This window comes from Penicillium diatomitis, assembly GCF_028827545.1.
Source record: "Penicillium diatomitis strain IBT 30728 chromosome Unknown utg000005l_segment0_segment0, whole genome shotgun sequence".
NCBI lineage: Eukaryota > Fungi > Ascomycota > Eurotiomycetes > Eurotiales > Aspergillaceae > Penicillium > Penicillium diatomitis.
Genome location: NW_026623177.1, coordinates 856,313 through 880,572, shown reverse-complemented (window position 1 = coordinate 880,572; position 24,260 = coordinate 856,313). Strand labels below are relative to the sequence as shown.

General features: G+C 52.0%; 10 protein-coding genes across 10 annotated transcripts; 5 read left to right on the top strand and 5 right to left on the bottom strand.

Annotated features, from left to right (window-relative positions):
- Positions 1-141: 141 nt before the first annotated feature.
- Positions 142-2,257, bottom strand: N7539_004948 (tRNA modification protein MTO1; the record flags this gene model as incomplete). The annotated part of the gene is made up of 2 exons (XM_056934550.1): positions 142-2,083; positions 2,154-2,257. The coding sequence occupies 2 exons, from the start codon at positions 2,255-2,257 to the stop codon at positions 142-144; spliced, it is 2,046 nt and encodes a 681-aa protein (XP_056789744.1).
- Positions 2,258-2,522: 265 nt separating this feature from the next.
- Positions 2,523-3,252, top strand: N7539_004947 (acireductone dioxygenase (Ni2+-requiring); the record flags this gene model as incomplete). Its single annotated transcript, XM_056934549.1, has 3 exons — positions 2,523-2,536; positions 2,639-3,026; positions 3,118-3,252. 3 exons carry the CDS (start codon positions 2,523-2,525, stop codon positions 3,250-3,252), a joined length of 537 nt encoding a protein of 178 aa, XP_056789743.1.
- A 240-nt stretch (positions 3,253-3,492) lies between these two features.
- Positions 3,493-4,997, bottom strand: mmm1 (ERMES complex subunit MMM1; the record flags this gene model as incomplete). Its single annotated transcript, XM_056934548.1, has 2 exons — positions 3,493-4,885; positions 4,957-4,997. 2 exons carry the CDS (start codon positions 4,995-4,997, stop codon positions 3,493-3,495), a joined length of 1,434 nt encoding a protein of 477 aa, XP_056789742.1.
- A 495-nt stretch (positions 4,998-5,492) lies between these two features.
- Positions 5,493-6,512, top strand: N7539_004945 (DUF1183 domain protein; the record flags this gene model as incomplete). The annotated part of the gene is made up of 1 exon (XM_056934547.1): positions 5,493-6,512. One exon carries the CDS (start codon positions 5,493-5,495, stop codon positions 6,510-6,512), a length of 1,020 nt encoding a protein of 339 aa, XP_056789741.1.
- Positions 6,513-6,819: 307 nt separating this feature from the next.
- N7539_004944 (transcription factor TFIIIB subunit BDP1) lies at positions 6,820-8,687 on the bottom strand (the record flags this gene model as incomplete). Its single annotated transcript, XM_056934546.1, has 2 exons — positions 6,820-8,591; positions 8,660-8,687. The coding sequence occupies 2 exons, from the start codon at positions 8,685-8,687 to the stop codon at positions 6,820-6,822; spliced, it is 1,800 nt and encodes a 599-aa protein (XP_056789740.1).
- A 350-nt stretch (positions 8,688-9,037) lies between these two features.
- N7539_004943 (E3 ubiquitin-protein ligase BRE1) lies at positions 9,038-11,549 on the top strand (the record flags this gene model as incomplete). The annotated part of the gene is made up of 6 exons (XM_056934545.1): positions 9,038-9,220; positions 9,323-9,466; positions 9,530-9,581; positions 9,635-10,179; positions 10,236-11,306; positions 11,376-11,549. The coding sequence occupies 6 exons, from the start codon at positions 9,038-9,040 to the stop codon at positions 11,547-11,549; spliced, it is 2,169 nt and encodes a 722-aa protein (XP_056789739.1).
- A 1,327-nt stretch (positions 11,550-12,876) lies between these two features.
- N7539_004942 (urease accessory protein UreF) lies at positions 12,877-13,968 on the bottom strand (the record flags this gene model as incomplete). Its single annotated transcript, XM_056934544.1, has 2 exons — positions 12,877-13,697; positions 13,800-13,968. The coding sequence occupies 2 exons, from the start codon at positions 13,966-13,968 to the stop codon at positions 12,877-12,879; spliced, it is 990 nt and encodes a 329-aa protein (XP_056789738.1).
- A 1,085-nt stretch (positions 13,969-15,053) lies between these two features.
- N7539_004941 (protein kinase COQ8) lies at positions 15,054-17,297 on the top strand (the record flags this gene model as incomplete). The annotated part of the gene is made up of 1 exon (XM_056934543.1): positions 15,054-17,297. One exon carries the CDS (start codon positions 15,054-15,056, stop codon positions 17,295-17,297), a length of 2,244 nt encoding a protein of 747 aa, XP_056789737.1.
- An 810-nt stretch (positions 17,298-18,107) lies between these two features.
- On the bottom strand, positions 18,108-19,457 carry N7539_004940 (uncharacterized protein; the record flags this gene model as incomplete). The annotated part of the gene is made up of 1 exon (XM_056934542.1): positions 18,108-19,457. The coding sequence occupies one exon, from the start codon at positions 19,455-19,457 to the stop codon at positions 18,108-18,110; it is 1,350 nt and encodes a 449-aa protein (XP_056789736.1).
- Positions 19,458-20,390: 933 nt separating this feature from the next.
- N7539_004939 (cardiolipin synthase) lies at positions 20,391-21,931 on the top strand (the record flags this gene model as incomplete). The annotated part of the gene is made up of 5 exons (XM_056934541.1): positions 20,391-20,584; positions 20,639-20,752; positions 20,816-21,113; positions 21,304-21,479; positions 21,802-21,931. 5 exons carry the CDS (start codon positions 20,391-20,393, stop codon positions 21,929-21,931), a joined length of 912 nt encoding a protein of 303 aa, XP_056789735.1.
- Positions 21,932-24,260: the final 2,329 nt, after the last annotated feature.

Sequence of the window (24,260 nt, the reverse complement as noted above, 5' to 3'; positions counted from 1 at the left end):
CTACGATATCAAATGGGGGGGGGGGGGAACAACAAAAACAACAGAGAAGAAAAATAGAAGACCACTCCCGAATACATGATAACATCGCAACTCGTGCGCACCTCGTTGCTTGAACAATTCAAGGAGCAGACTCCATCACCTTCATGGGAGAGAAGTGGAGTGCTGGTCAATTGCCTTGACAAATCCACTACCTCGACGAACATGCATCAGTAGACGGAGAGCACCAGCCGGGGTGACACCTTCAATACGTCGCGCCATACCGACACTCGATGGACGAACGCGCTCAAGCGCTTGTTTCTCCTCGTTGCTGATTCCAAAGATCTTGCTGTAGTCTAGATCGGGAGGGAGGAGCAGGTTCTCGTCTTGTTGGAACCGATGGGCCATCTTTTCCTGGCGCTTGAGGTAAGGTGCGTATCGGCCTTCGATCGCGACGCGAGTGCGGATTTCAGGCGCAAACGACGACGCATTGTAGGCTTTCCCGTGTCCGGCTTCGATGTGAGGGATCAGCGTGTCAATGTCGGATCCGTCCAGGCAGAGAATGTCGAGGGCTGAGCGGATGGACGTGTCGGCGCGGACTTTGAAGCCCTTGCGCGACCAGGCCGTTGAAGAAAGTCGTGTGTTTTCCAGGAGCGCTTGCAGCCCCTGGATCTGTTCTTCGGTCTCGCGGAATTGACGCCATCGGTGATCGCCGACTACACCGGCTTCGCGAGCCATGCGGGTCAAGCGCAGATCGGCGTTGTCGGAGCGCGTGGAGATGCGGTATTCGCTGCGGGTAGTGAACATTCTGTATGGCTCGGAAACGCCCTTTGTGATGAGATCGTCGATCATGATGCCGATGAATCCGTCCGAGCGCGTGAGTGTCATCGAGCCTCGGTCTTGCGACGCAAGACCTGCGTTGATACCCGCGATGATTCCTTGTCCGGCGGCTTCTTCGTATCCAGTCGTGCCGTTAATTTGGCCGGCCAGGTAGAGACCGCCGATCAGTTTGGTTTCGAGCGTCGGTCGTAGGTTGCGAGGGTCAATGTAGTCATATTCAACTCCGTAGCCTGGCTGGAGCATTGTCACGTTCTCTAGACCACGCACAGTTCGTAACATGGCATATTGGGCGTCTGCAGGTACTGTCATTGAGATGCCGTTAGGATAGATGACCGCATTGGGGGCGAAACCCTCGGGTTCCAGCCAGATCTGGTGCTGCTGTTTGTCTTTGAATCGAATGATTTTGGACTCGAGGGAAGGGCAGTATCGTGGACCGCGGACTGTCTCGCGGATGTGAATTGAGTTTTCGAGATTGGCTCGAATGATTTCGTGGGATGCCTCGTTTGTATGTGTCAGCCAACAGTTGAGCTGGCCTTCATCACCCACTTCCACAGTCGAGTTAAGGTAAGAGAAAGGCATCGGTGGGGAGTCACCGCGCTGAATTTCTAAGCCTGAAAAGTCGATCGACTTCATGTCCAATCGCGGAGGAGTCCCGGTCTTGAGTCGGCCGAGCTGGAAGCCAGCGTCACGGAGAGATTTGCTCAGTCCATAAGTTGGCGCTTCACCCATTCGTCCAGAGGGATAGGCTTCCAGCCCAATGTGAATTTCACCTCCCAAGAATGTCCCCGTGGTGATGACAATACGACCCGTAGGGATCACCTCTCCGGACTCGAGACGCACTCCCACAATCTTTCCCTGGGGCCCGGCCACATCCTCACATCCTTCTTTCGAAACGACAATGTCGGCCACTTTGCCCTCGACAATACTCAGACCTTCCGTGTTGACCAACTCCTCTGTCATATACTTTCGATATAGGTCGCGGTCGATTTGCGCGCGGGGCCCCCAGACAGCCGGGCCTTTCGACCGGTTCAACACCCGGAACATGACGCCTGCTTTGTCGATGATGCGTCCAGCGACACCATCCATTGCGTCGATCTCACGAATCATCGTGCCCTTGCCGATACCTCCAAAGCTGGGATTGCAGGAGCAAACGCCGATATTCGATAATGAGGGAGTGACCAACGCAGTGCGAGCACCAGCTCGCGCAGCGGCAGCGCATGCCTCGGATCCAGCATGGCCGCCTCCAATGACCACAACATCGTAGGCTCTAATTTCCAGCCCAAAGTGTTAGTTCTAGGCGTTTCCAAAGACAATTGAACGAGGAGAAAAGTACGAACTGGGTATTGTTGGACACAGTTGCAAGTCCCCGACTCCTGAATGTCAGTGACGAAATCCACAGGCGCTGACGCGCTGTAGATGCCAAGCGCGCCCTTAGCAGCATGACAGATACGATCTGAATATGGACGTTTGACGACGGGCTGTCAAAACGACTATTCTGCGGACTTACTCCGACCGATAAGACAAAGATATCACCAATCCACGTGATTGATAAGAGATGACATAATCCGGTTGCGCAATCGCTGCAGCCAATTGCGGGGCTGATGATGTCCCGCGTTCCTCAGCTGTGTACTCTTTCCATGCAATAAGCTTTCTGATTCTTCAGATTTTGAATAATTGCCGAGGAATTTTCGCTGCATCCATTCAATATGAGAGCATACTGGTACGACAATAAGCCTGTCAGTAGAACCCCCAATCCTGAATCATGCGACGTTGATATCTCAATCTATGACGCAACGGTCTATGAATTATTGCTCACTATAAGTCTTGTAAACATACAGGGTGACCAGCGTGAGCCACACGACTCTGGTCGGCCCGTCTCAGAAGAGAAGCTCGCATCGCTCGGTGTGACCTATCACCACTGCCCAACAATCGAGGCGGTCGATGCTATTGCAAAGGAGCGTGGCTACAAGAACCGTGATCAGGTCTGTGTCTCACCGCAGGCCATGGGTGATATCTATGAAGAGAAGGTGAAGATGTTCTTTGCAGAGCACCTGCATGAGGACGAGGAGATTCGTTATATTCTCGATGGTGAAGGTTACTTTGATGTTCGTGGACAGGGCGACGAATGGATCCGCATTGACCTGGTCAAGGAAGACATGATCATCCTGCCAGCGGGCATCTATCATCGCTTCACAACGGATGCGCAAAACGTATGTGATCGTGCACAAAGTGAATCGGGGAGTTGTTCGCATCTCCCACAGACCAGATAGCTAATTTTTGCAACAATTGTGACTGTGACAGTATGTGAAGGCGATGCGTCTGTTCCAAGACGAGCCTAAATGGACCCCTCTCAACCGCAGCGATGAGGTCGACGTGAACCCGCACCGAAAGTCATATGTTGAGAAAGTTTTGAAGCCCACAGCGGCTGCGAACTAGTATCCTCGTCTTGTTGGTACCTCATGAAGAATGCGACGATCACGCAATGACGATATTCAATGATACATCTTCCATGTCAGGATTCCGGAATCTCTCTGTTTTCTTCTCTTATCACTTTGAGACACCTGGTAGATCTTTACCTCTACGTGTCAACGGCTCAATAGGCCCCAAAAATAGACACACATGCCATTGAGAATTGTATGAAAGACTTGGCGCCATAAATTCGTTGCGGAATGCAGATCATACCTCTGGCAGAGCGCCAGGCACCTCAAGCGGATCGGGCGTAGCACCAGCGCTGTCTTGCCGAGTCATACTAGGACTTCGCAAGCTGCTCAAATCTAGATTGAAACTGTTGCCTCGCGAGCCTGCCCCCAGCCCTAGTCGCGCATCTAGGCCTCCACGGAATCGTAATCCATCCGAGCCTCGCGAGCGATCATCCGAAAAGCGAGGAGCTGATCCAGTATCCGTCGAGCCGGGACTTCGGGGTGCTGCCGCCGAGCCTGCGTCGGAGTCCTCGCCTGTCCGCACCCCGGTACGACCCATCCGTGGCCAAAGATCCGGGAGTCCAATGACCTGCACCCGAGGCTCGACCACACGCTCCTCAAACCAGGCATGTACACGCGCTTCCACAAGCTGAGCTACCTTCGGCACATCTTGCAGTCTGCTGCGAGACCCGATCAGTGAGCGCACGGAGAGATCAAGTCGGTAATCGGGCAGGAAGGAGAATGCAACGTTGCTCTTCGGACTGTTCTTTGGCTGCGCCTGGCCGTGGGTCGCGCCAGCATCTGAGGTTTGTCTAGTACTATCCGGTTGATCTGTGGCGTCTGGCGCCGCGGCTGGCGCGGTCGACGGGGTTTGAAGTGGATCAGTGGCTGCTGGAATAAGTGAGATGCAGAGTGTCCCAGAGAATCGCACAACGGACACCGATAGAGCCACTGGCAGAATGGCCGAACGTGGTTTGGGGTAGTTCAGCACCAACTGGGTTTCTACGGCTATCGATAGATTGTCATCGCTCAAATCGACGTCCAACAACGCCTGCAGCCTGCCTCCATCGGAATTGGGGTCATCGACTGTTATGATTCGGCAATTGCTAAAGATTGGGAACTCTTCGCCGAGTGAAATATCGGTGACATTGATCTTCTCAATGAAGGATGGTTTCTTCTCGGGGTTGTTCATAGCCGCAGTAAGGGAGCTTAAGATTGATGAAGTTGGCGAGTCTTTGAGCAAGTATGCAGTTTGGCGATACTGCGCGATTGTTTGAGCAATTAAAACATTGAACCAGTCCAGCGATTCGGGTTGATGCGAGGAATGGTGCATGCGATGGCGGCCATGTTTGGAAGACGGATTTGCAGGAATGGCACTGTAGTATGTTTTGCGGAGAATTGAGCGTGTGTTGGTTGACGAAGCTGGAACAGGCCGTAGAACATTGGATGTAGACGGCTTTTCTCGGAGCGATTTCTGACTGTCCTGCAAGGGACTGGAAGCGGAGCTATAGCGTCGGTGAGGTGTGCGATTAGACAAACCTCGCGATGGAGGTGGTGGGGGTTCGCCAAAGATGAAGAACTTGATGAAAGCGCCGATCAGAAGTACAACAGAGAGCTGGCCGAGCAGAAAGCCCTGCGTGAAAGACAAGCTGGCAGAGATGAATTGGTATTATCAAGTCAGCTATCTAATGCCACAAAGGACAGTTTTGAATCAGCATACGAGGATTGAGGGGTCACATTGACGGGATCACCTGATGGCATCTGTTAGCAATCAATCCGGATGCTTTCAGCAATTTTGGGCACCCCTACCTTGTGGCAGCGCCATCGTCAATGGCAGTCTGCGAGCCGCCGTTTGTGACTTGAAGTCGTGCCGGCCAGTGATGTCAGGTTGAAGGAAAGTTTAGCCTCGGCGGATCTCTGACGGCCAACTTTATCCCTTATCGATAAGATGCTTGTCCCTTGTTTCTTTCTCTCATCGATGATCTAGGCTTGGCCTTTTTATTAGGCCACGTTACTTGGTGCGCTAGCCTACTTTGAGTATAAAAGTACGACACAGTCAAGCATTTCAGCACAGTTACCTAGTTGGCATGTACAAGCCTATTTTCAAGCCCGAGAATCTCTTCTTCTAGGTACCACTTTGACATTACGACCTCGACGTGATCGTATATCCCGGTTTTCGCCCCGCATTTGCAAGCTCCAGAACATAGGGCCCGGTTCAGTCTCTCTGCGCTTCGCCCGCAATTACGTCTCTAAGAAATGCGTTACTCGATATCGACGCTTCTATCATTCTTACTTGTATCTCCAGCGGCGTGCGACAGATCGCATCAAGCACCAGGCAAAGATGCCATCCTGCTCTCCAACGTCCAAACATTGACGCTCCGAGCCAATCGCCAAACCACATCTCGGCGTGTCTCTCCAATTCCGCAGCTCACTTGCGTTGGGCCGTCCAAGAAGATTTGTAACATGTACCAGATCGAGGTCATGCGCTGTACAAATGACGGCTACGACTACGATGCGGAAGACGTGCAATGGTCTTGTACCGCTTCACTGCCGCCCGAGTTCAAGCTAGGCGCAACTGACGTCATATGTGAGGGATATCGAAACTCCCAGGATAAGTGGATTCTGAAAGGAAGCTGCGGAGTCGAGTACCGTATGCTCCTCACGGAGAAGGGCGAGCAGCGATTTGGAAAATCGAGCGACGAGTACGATTGGTCGTCCTTGCTTGGCCGGGGCAAGAAGGCCTCTGGAAAAGGTGGAAAACGTTTCGCGGAGCGTGTAGCGGACTTTGTCTTCTTCGGCTTCTTTGCCGCTGTCTTCCTATTCATCGCTTCGCGTTTCCTTTCAGAATGCCTCGGTCAACGGGGCGTCCGAAGAGGAAGGGCCGCGAGAGGACGTGGTGGATGGGGCGGCGGCGGCGGTGGTGGGAATGGGGGTGATGGCCCGGGTGATGGAGGCTATCCTGGGCCTCCTCCTCCCTACAGCAGTACATGCTCTGACGATAACTCCAGCTTTGGATTGGGGAGTCAGACATCCTCACAAGGCTGGCGACCGGGCTTTTGGACGGGAACTCTGAGTGGTGCAGCAGCGGGATACGGACTGGGACGTCGCGGTGCCAATAACAACACTAACAATCATGGATTCTCGCAGCAAGAAAGGTCCTTTTTCGGTGGACAGCGTGACTACGACGCCGGGGAGGGCGGTTCGTCCTCACATTCGTCACCTTCATTCTCGTCCACATCGACGAGTACCGGCTTCGGATCGACGCGACGCAGATGATCAATTCAGCTCGCCACCCGGTCTTACCATACCTACTTGAGGCCGGGGAGATTCGACCCTTCACCTTCGACTATGCAAAAGAAGCGGTGACAAAACCGATCAAGTGGCATATCAATATTTATGTCATTCTAGCGAGGGGCTTGAATCGCCACTGTCCAGACCGTGAGTTTTGTATATCAATGAGCTATCAGAACGCCTTCAAATGCGCTATGGAATGTCCTCGAATGCTATCCGCCCGCGCCCGCTTCCAGTGATAAGAATCGATATCAATACGTGTTACCAGGTAAAAAGAAAACAGAAAAGGAAATCAAGCCGTTGGGATATCATCAATGGACCCGAGAACTTCTTCAGTACCACCGCCAACTGCGCTTTTCACATTCCTTTTGCGTTTGGACTTGATGTTCGCAGCATTGCCCTTGTCGCTTGTAGGATCGGCGTTGCCGTCTCCGTCTGCACCAGTCGGGTTGCGCAGGAGTTCTTCCTGCATTCGTTTTTCTTTCTCATTTTGTTCTTCAATACGTTTCTTCTCTTCCTGCAGCTCTTGCTGGATGACCTTCGGGTCATCGTAGGTCTGATTCGTCAGATCCGAGTATGTCGCGATATCTATGGTCTCGCGTGGTCCGAGTAAAGTATCCTTGATTCGTTGGGGATCCTTGCGCTCTTCATTGTTGAATTTGAGCTTAATCTGGCGACGAGATCTCCCGGGGAACAATTTGCTGATGACCATGAAGTCTGTGCCAAACATCCGCAATCCACGGTAGAACAGATCTGTCATCTCCTCGTTCCAAGATTCATTCTTAGTACGCTTGCCATACGTCGCTTGGTTGACTTTGCGAGTAAGTTGGTTTTCGACAACATCTTCCAGATCACCGGCGGCTCGGGCGGCATCGGCGTGCCGATCCACTTCCAGTGACGCATTATCAAGGACAATTTCACCATTGACAATGCGCATGATTGGGCCAGAAGCAGACTGCTGAGGCTCTGCAAGACGATCCGTCTTGCCAGTATTTGCCCCATCGGGGTTTCGTACAGATGCTGTTGTTGAACCTTCCTCTTGAGCCTTCCGTTTGCGTTCTAGTTCCTCAAGCTCCAGCCTTCGTAACTCAGTCTCTCGCTTAGATTTCTTGCCAGTCTTGAGGTCTTTACACAGTTCGGACATTTTGACCACATTGGGAAGGATTTCCACCATTTCCGCACCCTCAGGGGTTGGCTCACGCTTATTGATACGGCGTTTGGGCTTTTCGGACTCACGGCGTGTTTCCGAGATATTGGAGGCCTTTCGTTTCCTTCCCGCTCCATTGGATACCGAAGATCTGGATATCAGGGTGCCCCCCACTGCGTCATTGGGTGTAGTAGCGGGTTCTGGAGGAAGCACTGCATTCAGCGGGCCTCTGCCTCGATTCGTGAAGTCAGATGTCTTCCTAGCCCATTTCAGGGACTTTCCAGCAACAGGTGATGACTGTGAAGCCTGCGGTCCTGATATTGACTGGCGAGGAGAGATCGCTTCATCGGAATTGCGTACATCTCGTGGAGCAGGAGATGCTTGACTTGAGGAAATAATTGCATCCGCAAGCGTTGTTTCATTCAAGGGTATTCTCTCGGTTGCATTCACAGCCGGGGCTTCGTTTTCAATTGAGGGCAGAACATCTGATGTCCTGGCGGGTAAAGTTCGTGGTGAGGTGGGAACGTCAGGGGCGTCTGTAGCGAGGGAGGAGTTCTTGGAGGCAGGCGGAGCGATCTTGGTGGACTTTGTAAGAGACGGTTTGCGGAGGGGACGAGGTATGGAAGTTGGTGTAGCCGACTGCGATGCCACCGCCGGTGTGGCAGACTCTGAGACAACAGCTTCACTTGGTGGAGCAATCGCAGGAGTTTGCTGCTCTCTGGGAGAAGCAGATGGAGGAACAGATGCAGTAGTCTCCTTCTCCAACTGCGCATTTGCGGTTTGAATTGGAGTCTGTTGCTTGGGAGTCTGTTGCGCCGGGGTTTGCTGCGCTGAACTGGTCCTTCGCGCGGGCGCAGCAGGAACTGGCGCGCCGCGGCGGGGCGGCGCCTTCGGTGCGAACTTCTTGCCCGACTTATCTATGAGTCAAACATATTAGTAAGTGGTAAATTGTGGGCTCGCTGGAGTATGCTGTGAAGTTACTCACTGACTACTGAACTCGAAAATGACTTCATAGTTGCAGGTCCCTTTGCAAGTCTGAGGGGTTGCAAGGTCGAGACCATGAAAAAGTGTCGCGCAACCGGGGAAGTGGATATTTTGTCACGTGCGAGGCGCTAGCCGCAGGCTAAACCTCGTTGAAAATCCTCCTGTCTTCAACTCCTTCAATCCTATCCATCGCAGCTCCACACCACAGCAATTGTCGGCACTTCCATTCGTCGTGCTCCCTGTGAAAGCCAGACTGCGTCTGTGTCTCGGTGCCTGTTTCGCCGGATTGGCACTCGATCGCGATCTCTGGTCTGTGGTTGACTGATAAGACGGACTGGCGGTGATCGGGATCCCCTCATCGATGCCGGTCTAGCCACCGATGACGGCCGTTGATTCTCCAGTTGTCTCCTCAGAGTCCGCAGTTGTCAAGATGGAGGACCGGAAGAGGCCGGCGGCGGAGAACAATGAGTCGGCCCCGCCGTCGAAGAAGCAAGCTACCACTGTCAACGGTGGTAGCAAACCCCACCCAGATGCAGATATGCCATGGCGCGATGACTTGGAGGTGGGTTTTGAAAACTCTTGATATTTTTTCACATGGGTCTTGCGGGGTACCGTGAGGTACTACTTCTCTGTTGGATCGGTTGCTAAAGACGAATCGCAACAGCGCTTTCAAAAAGATGCCATCCTCCGCCAGATGCAAGAATACAAGCGCGAAAAAGCCAGTCTTGAGTCACAATTGAACCGAATGACCAAAGCTGCCGCCTATCATGACGATCATCTTCGTGCTATTGATGCGTGGTTTCATCAGGTAAGTTCACACCCGCCTATATCGAGAGACTTTGTCTGTCGCATGTCGCTGATTTCCTTCAAGCTCGTCGACGAAGTCAAAACGTTGCTTGGCCCCTCGCACGAACGCTCGAGGCGTGAGTTCCTTTCGATATCTCCCAGCCAAGTGGAATATGCTAATGTTCAGAAGAATCAACCTTCAAAAGCTCTCTCCAATTCGCCGACATCGATGAATTTGAGGCTCATTTGAAAACGCGTTCTGAGGAAATCCGCGAAATCATCACTTACTTTCAGTCCAGTGTGGACAGGCTGTCACCAGATGTTACGAGTCTTCAGGGAGAATTAGCGAAGAAACTTGCGGAAGAAAAAGTCACGATTGCCAAACTGGAACAGACCATTGCCGAGAAGCAGCAACTAGAAGAAAGCTTAGAGGCAGCTTCACTTCGTTACATGGTCGCTGAAAAGAAGCTCGATCGGGCACGCAGTTTGACAGTTGCCAAGTTGGAAAAACAATATTTGCTAGGGGGACAGCGCTCCGGTTCTGAAAATGTCGGGACCAGACGCGACGAGTCTTCTCCCACAAATGGCGGGGCATCTACCGCTGAGCGAAGTACGGAACTGGAAGAATCCTACAATAAATTAAAAGTGGTATCGGAGAAGCAAAAAGAGCAGCTCTCGAAGTTGGAAGCTGAAAACGCCACACTCCTCGCCCAGATTACCGATGTGCAAGTGAAGGTATGTGTCCAGGCTCTAGGCTTGCAAGGTTGAATCTAACTTCCCATTCTTCTTAGTCTTCCAAACTTACCGATGATGATTACGCTCACACTGATCTTTTCAAACAACTTCGATCCCAACACGACGATGTGGTGAAGCGCTTGAATCACTTTGAAGCATCGAACGCACAACTACGTGTGGAGGTTGAAAAATACAGCTCAGAAAGAAATGCCTACAAACTTCAATTAGAGGAGGAATCCAATGCTGCAATTGCGGAGAAGGAAGCAGCACTAATGAGAGCTGAATCAGACCTGGCGCGGATACGCAACACTCGGGATGAGCTTTTCGCAGATCAGCAAATACGGAAGACAAGCCAAGATCAGGAAAAATTGACCGGTGCAAAGCTGCAGGAACTGGCAGATGCGAGGGAGGCGCGTATCGCAGCCCTGGAGTCCGAAGTTGAGAGGTTGCGAGTCCAAGAAGTAGGATCAACAACGACCGAAGAGATTGATAAGCTTTCTACTGAAGAGCTTCGCGCCAAATATGCCAGTCTCGACCGTCAGTATTCAATGCTCAACACGGAGTTGACATCCATGCAAACGGCTTACAAGAAATTCTCGACGCTCGCCTCGCAGAAGGTGACTGATTTCAAAGCTTGGGAAGACAAGGTCGCACGTTTGACCGCCGAAAAGTCAAAGGCCGACCAGAAGTATTTTGCCGCTATGAAGAGCAAAGAAGCTCGGGACGCCGAGGTTCGCACCCTTCGTATGCAGAACTCCAAGACATCCGATATTGTGTCTCAATTGAAGGAATCCGAAGCTGCTACCCGGTCTCTGCTATTGAATATGGATAAGCAAGTGAACGAGATGAAGGAGGCTCTGAAGTCGGCCTCTGACAAGCAGCGGAACAGCCAGCAGCAACTCACGGAGAGCAATATCGCCGTGGAAGGCTTGAAAAAGCAGGTAGCGGAATTAAAGAATCTTTCTACGTCGAAGGATGCAACTTTGAGCAGCACATCGGCCGCGTTGCGGCAAGCAGAGACGGAACTCGTCGGCCTGAAGCAGACCCTCACGGATACGAAGAAGAGCTTGGATAACTGGAAAAACAAGAGTCTTGGGAACAATTCCTCTGAATATGAGATGCTACGGGTAAGTCCACATTATCTCGTATCTGGGCTCCCTTCACGCTTATTTACCGTTCTCTAACCCTGAAATCAGACTCTTGCGCTCTGCACCGTCTGTCGTCGCAATTTCAAAAACACCGTCATCAAGACCTGCGGCCACGTGTTTTGCAAAGACTGCGTCGAGGAGCGACTCACTTCTCGGTCTCGAAAGTGCCCTAATTGTAATAGATCCTTCGGAAGCAACGACCACATGCACATTACCCTGTGATCTGTTGCAACTCATCATTTGGTTCTTCTCCTTCTTGTGTATTATACCACCTTTCTTGTTCCTCCTTTCCTCTTCGTTCGACTTGTGTCGACGGGCACTTTTTTCCTCTTCTCCTCTACCTTTCTTGGGATGGTCATTCAGCCGGTCCATGGTGCGGTGTTCGGTGATTGGTCTTGGGATTCGTTGCTTTTTGTTTTGTTTTTTCTATTCGCTCCAATTGTTTCGTCATTGGATCAGGTTGGAGGTGGCGTTTGTTGACCTCTTGATTCCCGTACTCGCTGTTGTTGAGTACCTCGGAATTCTTGTTCATGTCTTTTTAACGTGGCAGAGGCACCCTGTGGATGTCTCTCATGTTTACCATTCTTTGTTTGGGTCCAGGTTGTGATGGCAGCACATTCAGCGAAGGGCCTTGCGCTCGTTCTTTTCTCCTTTTCCCCGAGACGTGCTTCTCCAGGAAGGCACCATCGCCCTGTGCTCCCATCTCGTCCCTCAATTCTGCGAGTCTAGACCTGCCCGTCATGTAGGAATACTGTTCGATGAAACCTTATCAGATTTTCTGAATCTACAAGCCCGAAATGAAAGACCACTTTTGTATGATTCCTTCTGTGCATGGCAAGGTGTTCCATTCCACTCGTACGTTGAATCCCACCTCTCCTCCCACCAGTTCTAACTCCTCTACCTGCCCTACCTTGACTTGACTCAACGGAAGTCGACACGGCTTACCTCAACTTTCCGCAACCCTGGGCCTCAGCTTACGTCGTTCAGTTTGCCTCGACTCGTCTCTTCGCGTCTCTCCGTGCAAACGTTCTTCGTGCGATATGCGCCCTTGAACACTGCGCTATCTACTTGAAAAGACTCTCCAAGGCCTCAATCACCGAGAAATCATTTTTTTTTCCCAGCGCGCTGCAGCTGCGGTCCACCGATCAAGTTGAGCATCGCTCGCGTCATTCTCTCGCCCGACCCCGTGCGATGGCGTGGACAGGGGCGGAGCGTCAGCCTTGGGTCCCTCCAAGATGGGTTCACGTATGGTTAAACCCGGGTCGGGGGTTCTCTCAAAAGGCTGATAGGTGTTGATGTTCTTGTGAGTCCTGAGCCAAGGCCGTCCTATCTCGGGTAGTTTGAGGGATGGTCTGTATTCGAATTGCTGATGATGTGTACATTGATGTATATTTAATCAAGAATATCCGTATTCTCTCGCTGAACTGACGATGTACCTGCATCGAAACGCAATGAATGGGTAAAAGAATCATCCAACGCCTGGCTAATGATGGCACCTAGGACCTCACCCACTTCCTTCTATGGTCAACTTGGGAAAAAGAAAATACACCTAGGAGTTGAAGATACGACTATACAGCAACTCATGCCGCCCCACCCATAGATCCAGCGCCGGCACCACCTGGCCCGCCTCTTCCACCGGCGTATTCCACTCGCGCTCGATTCGTTCGATGATCGTCTCCTGCAACGTCTGACTGGCCAGGATATTCTGCGCTTGGTACGGACCCATGACCGAGGCCCGCACTGCCGCGCTCAGAACCGCTTTGGCATGATTGAGCACAAAGATATACGCCGCCTGGTGCAGATCGAGTCCCATGGCCCGACACATGACCCCCCACAGGGGCGCGAAATGGCCCTGTGGCCCGGGGTCATACTCGTCCTGATCTTCGCAGAAGAGCTTGAGGGATTCGGAAAAGTCCTCGATGGCGGCGGTGGCTACTCCGGCGCCGGTGTCCGTTGCGGCAGGACCCGGGCCCGGCCCGACGAAGCTCCTGCGGAATGCACGTTCCCAGACTCCGATCAGGGCGCGGCCTTGTGCGACGCTGGCGCGTTGGGCCACGATGCAAGGTGTTGAGGCGTCGAGGTCATTGTCGAGGGTTTCCAGGGTGGCGGGCTCGCGATAACCGGCGAGCACGTAGGGGAGGGATGTGCTGGCGAGGGAGGCGATGGAGAGTTTGAGGAAGCGGTGGAAGGAGGTGAGAGGGTTGGCGCGGAGGGATTTGTTGTGGGCCAGATAGGACTCCAGCCCGCTGGAGTATGCGAATGAGCCGAGTGGGAGGGCAGAGTCGGAGAGCAGGAGAAGCGCGTGTAGTGATGAGGTGCGGACCGAGTCCGAGTGGAATTGTGAGCGTGTCAGGTGGGATTGATCCAGGTCTAGCGGGGGTCGAATAGTCGATTGTTAGCCTTGCGCATGGATTGAATGCTCGTGTTGACGGCTGCTGGGAACTGTCGCACAAGAACGTCTCCCAATCTTACCTGTGGATGCTTTCCAAGGGGCATCTTGATTGATCCAGGACGAGCGAGATGTCGGGCACGTGCTGGTGAACTTCGATGTGGCGAGTTGTGTACGCATGTCGAGGAGACGGGCCTCAAGCTGGTCAATCTCGTCTTGCAGGTGGTGGGACTGGGCGATGTCCTGCAACATAGTGACCAAATGCTCTCGAGTGGCCTTCCAGATGTTGTTCAGGTTGTTGAGGAAGTGAGCGAGGGAGATTCTAGTGGAACTGTCACGAAACAAATCTGGGGAAGATATCTCCGAATCTGGGGAACCCGTCGTTTCCTGTCCCACGACGGGTAAACGGGTGTTTTTTAAAGTCGATGCCCAGGCGAACTCGCACTCCGTGCGAGGCCTCTCAATGGCGGCCGAAGGCCCACCGGCTGATAAGACGATTACAGTCAAGGGAATCAGCGCCCGAATCACATTAAACTCCTTCCATGCTGGCCTCCGACTGGAGCGCCTGTTCAATGTCGCTAGTATAACACCACCCGGTCATTGGCCTGTGGTCCACCGGGTGGAGCGTCGTCCGGAGACGGCCGCATGCGCCCGGCGGATTCTCTATCAGTGCGATGATGCGAGTCAGTGCCGCTCGTTTCGCTGTGCAGGTCGCGTGCGGAGCGATCGGAACGGGGAGTTCTCATTATTCATGTGGATCGGAGGCTTGACACATCCCCGTGGCTGAATAATTGCATGGAGTCATCCATGACATCCATTATTATTGTATTCCATTTTCTGCACCACACCAGACTCGGCTGACGGAAATTAGTGTCGATTCGTATAGACTGGTGAGCCGTCTCTGGTAATATACTATTGAGTTTGATTGCCATTATAGCTAGTTACCTGGCACAATGTCAGATGTTCACTACATGACCCCATGGCTATCCAGATCCCTCTTCCTGTTCTTGATTTCCGGGCGTCCCAGGATTCCACCATGAACAGCTATTCCGTGGTTTGATATTCAAGAAAAAATCTTGTGCTACTACCTAAATATACCTGAGGCTTAGTGAGAATGATTCTCAGGCGGGTTGACCCGCAGCGGAACTCTACTGCGATTCAGGTTCCCAGTTCCCACTGACGACAGTCTCGACGCTTCGACACCGCCCGGTTTTGCCCACAATAATGACCACAGGAAGTTGGACCGGCTCCGCTCGTGTTGATCTTCCCACGCCAACCCACCCTTGTCATTCGAGCTGGTGACAACAAGTCACTGGTGACTGGGAGATTGACAGATCATGTCGGGTCGGAGGGTGCTGGATGCTATCCACTTTCTCAATGTCTCCAAATCCATCGCCGTCAAACACTTGGCCATCCGGCAGCGGCAGCTCGATGTCTACACCCGCACCTCGTCATTAACCAAAGGCCTCAAGGAACAAGCCGAGGGCTTGATCCTGACGGCCCAGGCGGCCGCCACTCTAGCTCGTCGCTTCAGTGATGATGAAAGATCGCCAGCACCTCCGCCGACGCCCAGTGCACCGTCCCAAACGCCTCAGACAAGGACCGTGGACATGTCCAAAGGAGATCACACCGTCGTCGAGACTTCCGCGACACCAAAACCGCTGACTGCCGATGAGGCTCGCAGACTTCAGCGCCAGGCAGAATTCCAAGTCCCCTCTCACACGGCGCAGTACAAAGGCGACGAAACATTGGACGGCCTTAACGTCAGCCCTCAGCAAGAGGTCTTCTACGAGCCCTCTCACCAGACCGCACCCAATCTGTCCGCATTGCCTCGAATGAAGTTGCCCAAGGCGGCTGAAGATGCACAGAGCACGGGAAATGACGGGTTGAATGCCGACGTCTTCTACTCGGCCAGGAAGTCTGAGAAGTCAAACATGGGTGCGGAAACGTCGGAATTGCCGGAAGAGGTCATGCAGAACCTCTTTCACAGTCCAAGAGTCTCGAGAATGCTGTCAGGGAAGCCGGGACCGCCGCCACGGGCACAAGCGCAGTGGCCACCCATTGACAGGGATCGATTTGTGCGAGAGGAGCTGGCTCAGGCCATCGAAACCCCCGAGCCTTCCTCGACAACAGCGACAAAGACAGATGAGAAGGAAATGGAGGAGCTGGCGGCCGAGGTCGCCAAAGACGCTGTCCCTCCCGTAGCTGAGACGAACGCATCGGCAAAACCGCTCCCATACCAAATGGTGGAATCGAGGGTGCCATCATCGAGACTGGGGAGGTTATGGCAGTACGGCGGTCTCGCAACCTCGATGGCTTTCGGCGCTGTCACCGAGACCGTGCGGCGAGCAGCCGGTGGTCAAGACTCTGGGTCCATCATGTTCAGCGCGGCGAACATGGAGAGGCTTGTGGCGAAGCTGTCCAAGATGCGTGGTGCTGCTTTGAAATTAGGGCAAATGCTCAGCATTCAGGATTCGAACATGCTTCCTGAGCCCATTCAGCTTGTCCTCCAGCGGGTCCAGGATCGTGCCGATTATATGCCAGCTTCACAACGCAATCAAGTCTTGGCCGACAATCTCGGACCAGATTGGCGGGATTTGTTCACGTCATTTGACGAAGTCCCTATGGCCGCTGCGTCGATCGGCCAAGTTCACTCCGCTGTGCTCAAAAGTACTGGCAAACCAGTCGCCGTCAAAATTCAATACCCAGGCGTTGCAGATTCTATTGACTCCGATCTTAACAATCTCTCCATTCTTCTCACTGCGTCTCGCATGCTCCCAAGGGGCTTGTACCTCGACAAGACCATCGCTAATGCGCGCGTTGAGCTAGCCTGGGAGTGCGATTATATTCGCGAGGCAGACTGTGGAGCACGCTTCCGCAAGCTCCTCGAAGACGATCCTGTCTTCCTCGTTCCCGAGGTGATTCCAGAGGCCTCGGGCAAGCAAGTCCTCACTATGGAAATGCTGGAAGGTGTTGCAGTTACCAAAATCCAAGACTTCAGTCAAGAGCAACGTGACTGGATCGGCACTCAAATCATGCGTCTGTGTCTCCGCGAAATCACAGAATTCCGATACATGCAGACGGATCCCAACTGGACCAACTTCCTCTATAATGCGCGCACCAACCGATTGGAGCTGCTTGACTTTGGTGCCTCGCGTGAGTATCCCAAGGAATTTATCGACAAGTACGTGCGGACGCTAGTCGCCGCATCTCGCAACGACCGTCAAGCCTGTCGAGATCTCTCGGTAGAACTGGGATACCTGACTGGCATGGAGTCGCAAGCGATGGTTGACGCTCACGTCTCGTCCATCGTCACCATCGCCGAGCCCTTTATGCTCTCTTCGCCCGATGTGTATGATTTCCGCAATCAAACTATCACAGATCGTGTTCGCGCTCAGATTCCGCTCATGATCCGTGAGCGGTTGGCCCCGCCTCCGGAGGAAACCTATTCACTGCATCGCAAGTTGAGCGGTGCGTTCCTGCTGTGCGCCCGGCTGGGCAGTCGTGTTCCTTGCAAGGAGCTCTTTGCCGAAGCGACCCGCAAAGCTCGGGCTAGTGGGCTGGACATTGAAACATCATGAAAAAGACCTGGCCCGAGATCTGGTTCGGACTGATGATGGTCTTTCAGAAAAAAATACCTTATGTATAAACAATGTATCATAGAGAAGCGGTTTTGTATCATAGCGCGTTGATCTACTTTGACATGTTCACTTCATTCTTCTACTTTTCGTTTGTCTGAAAGCTTGTTCGACTATTGATTGGTGCCAATCGGGCATCCTCGATCGTTCATGCATCCACTCTTCCGCTGAAACTATCGATGTGCCCTTCCAAATCATATGGCGAGCCACCAGGTAAAATCTGCTAACATCAAAGGAATAGTATTTCAGTCATACAGCGTGGTGAACTATTCAACTTCCCTCGAATGAAATTCCGGTATAGACGTTCATAAGTATCCGGCGCTAACACGTAATAGGTACAGAAGAAACCCATCCAAAGCTAAATGATCAACCCTGCCCGCGACAACACCACATGCCCACTATTCGAACGCTATCACCCATCTTTCCCTCCATCCATTTCCGGCGCCTCGCGTGCTCTACCCTTCGCGCTCAATGAGGGGTCAAGCTCAGTCCACCGGTCTTCCGGGTGAACAGCCTGCAACATGGAGGCTCGAATATTTTCATAGCTCTGAAAGCGCGATTCACGGTCATCGTGGTGAGAAGCTCCTGTGTACGAGCTGCGAAGAGCGTCACTGTTCTCGCGTCTGGAACTCGGCGATATGGCCTCACTGGCCACAATTGAAATGGTGGCATTGTGCGGGTCATGGTGCAAATCGAATAAGCGAGGCATTTGCGTGGACGTAAGAAGCTGCGGCTGTGCGGCGTAGAGTTGGTTCACGTGGGACTGAAGCATGTGGTTCTGAAGGACCATGGCGTTGAAATGGAGCTGTTGCAGCGGGCCGAGGGTACAGTGGGTACATGTGTGGTTGTGATTGTGGTCGTGGTCGTGGTCGTGGTCGTGGTCGTGGTCACGATCGTGGTTGTCACTTTGATCGTTGTCTTGGTTTGGTGCTGGGGATGTTTCATCTGGGTACTCAATCTATCGAGGCCCATGTCAGTCTTATCTCTTCCTTTGGCCGTGCTCACTAGTCCGACTCTTTCCTGCTCAGTGCTCATTGATGAGGTGAAACATCTTACCTGTCGTGTATATTTGCGGCCCGGCATGGCGATGTAGTCATCGAATGAACTCTCCAACGCCGCGAAGTTGAAACCCCGACTTGCGTCCACGGGCTCAAAGCGCTGACCGATCTCTTGATTGAAATCAACACCTCGGCGTGGTAGTGGCTGGTAAGGACTTAGTCCAAGAAGCCAGCTGGGGTACTTTCCCACCATGGCTTGGACCACGGGTTCAATCTCTAGGTCCAAGGAGAGCGCACTCGTAGCCGATGGCTTTTGGACAAGCATCACGAAAGTGAACTCTCGTGGAAGCCCAGTACGTTGAAGACTATTCTCTTCGAGAGACCAGACAATCTCCCCCGCTTCAACATCAAACTGTGCACCCCGCGTGCTTTTCAAAGTGCGAGCAGAGCCCTGGACGCGCATCATCTCATATCGTCGGTATCTTCCCGTCGTCTTGTGCGACGGCATGATACAAGCACTGACCGGCGTCTCCGATACTCCCAGTGCACCGGCCAGACTGAATGTCCACTCCATGGTTTCGGGTGATACATGGCCGTAGATCAGATGTGGTGCATGCATGAGGAAGTGCGGATTGACGGGCGGAGAGCCATGTCGATTGCGACGAAGGTGCCCCTTCCCGCGGGCACTTCGTATTGAGGCCTTGATGGTGGCAGACTTGAACCGATGTTGAAGAGTCCGCGAGGTGTGAAAGACGAAGCTGATTGCTAGGAAATCAACGTACTCTGCATCGTTGTCGGATACAGCCTTACTGGCGTAATAGCCATGTTGAAGACGAGCAACATGAGCAGTGATATAGGCGTCCCCTGGTAAATTGCGCTCATAAATGCATGCGCGATTCACCAACAGGCGAGGATTTGACATGTTAGGATCCGTTTCCAAGATCTTCTTCTGCTTCTTGTGAGGATTGCCCGGTAAGGGCGCATTGGCATCTGAGTCCGACACATGAGATGTGAGACGACCCACGCGCGGTCTCTTCGAGAGAGGCTTTCTGTCATACATCGCTCGTGGATCCCCTGCCGTGGAGGAGGGATGTTTGTTGGACATCGTGGAAGTCTCTGAGTGAGGATTGTGTGTCTTTGTCCATCTGGATCATTTCGGTATAGTGACTTAAGGACGCTCTTACTCAAGAAGTGTGGATGAGCTTGATCGATGACATAAGTGCTTCTTCTCGATGATGTACGTTATCAGGCGGAATGTCATGTGTAGAGCAGCACTGTCAGGTGAGCAGAGGATTGTGAGTGGTCGGAATGACCAGGGGGTCTGCGTATAGCAGTCATTCTCAAGAGCAGTATGTGAAACTACGGAGTATGACACTAAATGTAAAATAGCAAAATATATGGTTTGGGCTACTTGAGGCTCTAGTAATGGAGGAGGCGCCATAGAGTCATGGACAACTGCAATCCCCGAGACTATTTCCATCTGGCTGCGCAGGCCCAGGCTGCCGACGGGCGGGATCGGAACAAGTGATTATCCGCACGGGGTCATACAGTCGACTCCGCCGAGGTCTACCAACTTGCCGCATCATCAGGTCCGTCTCTCTGGGGCAAGGCTGCTTTGGTTACATTTCGCCCTGGAAACCATTGATCAATGACAAAGGAGAATTGTGTGTAAATTTTGAAACTTCAGAGCCTCCAGTCTTAGTTGTTGTTCTGTATTTTGACTGACCGAGTTCATAGGTGAAATTGATTGCCATTCTCGTTTTTACACATAGCGTACTTGCAATTCATTGCATTTTCGTTTGACCAGGTGTCCATGCATTAGAGGTTGTCGCTCGTTGCTCTCTGGTATCAAATCGACACCATCGCTCTAGGCAACTGCTCATCACTCATTTAACGCTTACGCATTCCTTCCAAGTGATTTGAACATCCACCTTGTCCGACAGTTTTCCAGTCTCGGTGAAATTTCTAAACCAGCAAGCCACCTTCACTGCTGCTCTGAATCGACGCTACCAGTCCTTCCATTATTTTGGTCACTGTCATGCTTCTGATTAAAGCTCCTCATTTGGCGGTGTCAGCTGGGCGGACCGGCCAAGGTCTACGGCTACTCCATGTTAGCACGAGGCCCAGTAGTCGGTTAACGCTCAATCATAGCTCATTGCCACGAAATGCGTCTTTTTGCAGACCATCACCGGTCTCGGTAGTTTATCCGCCTACAGAGTTCTTTTCATTTCGGTAATGTTCACCCTGATGTTCGGCAAGGAACAACGCTGACTGATTGAATTGCAGGAGCCCAAGTCTTCGTCGTTGTAGGGCCCTAGGCTCAAAGTCAGCGGTTGGGGGACAGACAAGATGGCTCTCGTCCCAGAAAGAAGACGAGTCCAAGGATCATCCAAGAAAAGGGTGCGTTGACGTAGACTCCACCCGCAAATATTGCTCGTGCTTTCTTGTCTGACCAAACTAAAGACCCCAGACCACCACACAGCGCATCTTGTCAAAGTTGCCGGTGGTCAAAAGCCATGAGAACATCTACACCATTCCCAATATTCTGACATTCTCTCGACTGGTCGCAGCACCAGTGGTTGGATATTTGCTGGTGCATGACTATCATGCAGCTGCTCTCTCCCTCTTCGCTTACGCGGGCATTACTGATCTTGTTGATGGATGGATTGCACGCAAGTATCACCTGCAGACTGTTGTGGGTACTATCATCGACCCAATGGCGGACAAGCTACTCATGACGATTGGAGTAGCCTGTCTGGCCGTAAATGGCTCTCTTCCAGGCAAGTGCTTGACCTTGAGCTCATCCGATTCCATGCTCATTGTTGCGTTTCGTGTTCGCTTTTCTGACCGCCAGGCAAACAGTGTGGCTTGCTGTCATCATCTTGGGGCGCGATGTCGGTCTTGCTCTTTCCGCAATCTACTATCGGTGGATTTCTCTTCCTCCTCCCAAGACCATGGCCCGGTACTGGGACTTTTCACTGCCTTCTGCTGAAGTAAAGCCGACCGAGATCTCAAAGATCAACACTGCTCTTCAACTCGTTCTCGTGGGTAGTGCCATTGCTTTGCCAGTGGTTCCAGAAGCAATCATCAGCACTTGGCATCTCAGTGAAGCTATGACTGGATTTCAGTAAGTTTATGCCCTTCTGCCATCATTTTTGTTCATCACTTCACTCCTTGTTCGAAGTACCATCTTGGTTGTGTTTGGTCCAAGTATAGTCCCGTAATGGGCTCCTCCTGGTACATACGACCATAGGGTGTGGAGAACAGGGCTTCCCGTCCGCTCAGCCGTACTTAAGCCACACGCCGGCCAGTTAGTAGTATGGTGGGTGACCACATGCGAATCCTGGCTGTTGTATGTTTTTTTTTCATTTTCTCTTTTCTGGTCTCTCTCATCTTGCTTTCGATTTCCCAATATCTCATTTCAATGTTGCTGACCATTTGACTTTCAGATACCTGGTCGCTGCAACCACCGTGTGGTCGGGACTCAGCTATGTCTTCTCGAACAATGCTGTGAAGATCTTGACTAAGGAGGAAATTCAAAAGCGCATTGCGCAAGCCGAAGCCAAGCGTAAGCACTGAGTTAGTCAATGGGGCCAAAATTGGAATATCCAGCAAGTGGCGAATCGCCTGGAGACCTTATATGTACATTAGAGACAATTTCAATGGAGGAGTATTGCCCGCAATTTGTGAAGACGACCATGTCATTTGCGTCTACCACCTGTGCTTCGATGGGCCCAACTCAAAACAGCTTAGTACTACGGCATTTACTATATGAATCGAATCAACCTTACAACTCTGCGTTCGTCTCAGTCATCGCATCATGGCGTGACCATCTTCTCAGGAGTAGGGTTCATTCCCAGGCAATTTTTCTCCAGCATCCCGCTCTCCGAGGCTCCTCACGCAGAACTAATCGATTTGGTCTCACGATCGGGAAATGACATTGAAAGCCATAATATACTCCCCACGAAAAAAAAACAGGCTGATTGGCCTGTGAGAAGTACTTCATACGAAGGATTCGGAACTTAAACGCTGTATCTAGTTTATTTTTCCTAACAAGTCTCTTGTCTCTCGTTCTCCTGTGAGAAAATTTGAGATCGATCGGTAAGCCCAGGCTGAGGGCTGATAGCATATTGATAACCTTATTCTGGTGTTGAAATGAGACGCTTATGTTGACCTTCACAAGGGTCGGTTGAGACCTGCGCGGGAAATTGCCGGGCGGTCTCTGACAAAACAGGTGAGTGTGGCCCCATTCATTCGGTAATTGTCAGTAGTTGTATTAATGTACTCGACCACTGAGTCCTGACTGACTCAAAGTACCATATCAACCGGTCTGTGTGTCGCCCTAGATGACCGGACCAAGCGTACGATCGGTTCATCAAAAGCCACATACACACATCTCCCAAACTATCTCGCGAGATGATGTCATTCCGGCTCATGAGGCAAAGCTCTGATCGACTGTTTGTTGAGCCAACTTAATTCTGGTCGGGTGCCCGCCGGGTTCCGAGCGTCTCCAGAATCTTATTCTCCTTGGGACCATCACATAGCATCGGCCTAATTTTTGTGTGTGTGTGTGTGTGTGTGGTTCGTGGGATGAGAACGATTGGGTACATGACCTCCTTTTCCATGAAAATGAGCAAGGGTTGGGGGTTGATATGCCATATATTTTTTTCTTGTAATCACTGATGCTGACCGTAACTTATCGCCGGGCCGGGGTTGAGTCCTGGGCTTGGGTACACATCTCAAGAGGTCATCTTTCAATGAGAGCGGAACCCCCACTCAACAGAAAGTTATCTCCGCTCCGGGCAGAAACTCATGCGCTTGGCTCACATCATGATCAATTGTCTGTATCTAACATCTACCATCTGTAGGGCTTGAATCGATCGTCTTAGGAGCTGAGTGTAAGGATGCTGAGAGGGATCTTAATTCGAGATTCAGTGGATTGCGGCGACGAAGGATCATTGACCCCCGGAAGTACTGGAAGTACTGGAAGTACTTTTTGAATCGAGAGGTATTGTAGGTGAGCCAAAGCTTTGAATGGCTCGTAAGTTATCTTCCTTTAGGGTTGCACTTTGGCCTCGCAGCAACTTGCCGTGCATAGATTGCCATGCGTAGATTATCTAATCGGATTCTGTCTCCCCGCCGTCATTCAGTTGCGTCGCCGTCAACCGTCCTGTACTATTCACATCATAACCCGTAACTAGTCTCAGTGCGAAAAGGCCTACATACATCCATTATCTCCCGAGATCGCTTACTTCTCGTGTCCTCCGGGGTCAAAAAGAAAGATGATTGCCGTCCCGGCTTAGCGCATGATTATTTTGGACGTCGGAACCATCCGCCAGAGGCTTGTAAGTCATGCCTCCATGACTCGTGAAGCATTAATCATCGCAGATACGCCGGCGGAATGGTGGGCCGACTAGTCCCACTCGTACAAGGTTTGAAGGTACTGTGTCGGTATTGGGCCGTGGATGCTGAAACATCAATCAACCTGACGGCTAGGCCGGCGCAGCCGGGCTTATGACCAGGTTCTGATTTCGATCACCCAGGTTGCTGCTCTCAGACTCAGATGCAGGCTTGTTCATCCCAAAATTGGAAGAAGAGGTTTCTGGAGCTTGCGATCACGTGGGAACCCTGCCATGAGTCTGGATTCTGGACAAACGCACCTAGTAGTAACCTAGTGTCCTGAGGTCCTCAGAGGCTCAGTGTAGGAGCTTTAAGAAACCCTCTCCATCGCCGGGCATTTCGACGGTGGCCCGAGTCTTACGGAAACAGCATGATCCTTGATTCAGGTGTCCACTAATTTGGGGTATCACATCCGCTTCTAGCCTTCTACAGTACATACATGATCTGATCTGGTCTCGTGCCCATGAAAAAGACGGAATGATAGAGATTTACGCGATGCGTGGGTCAA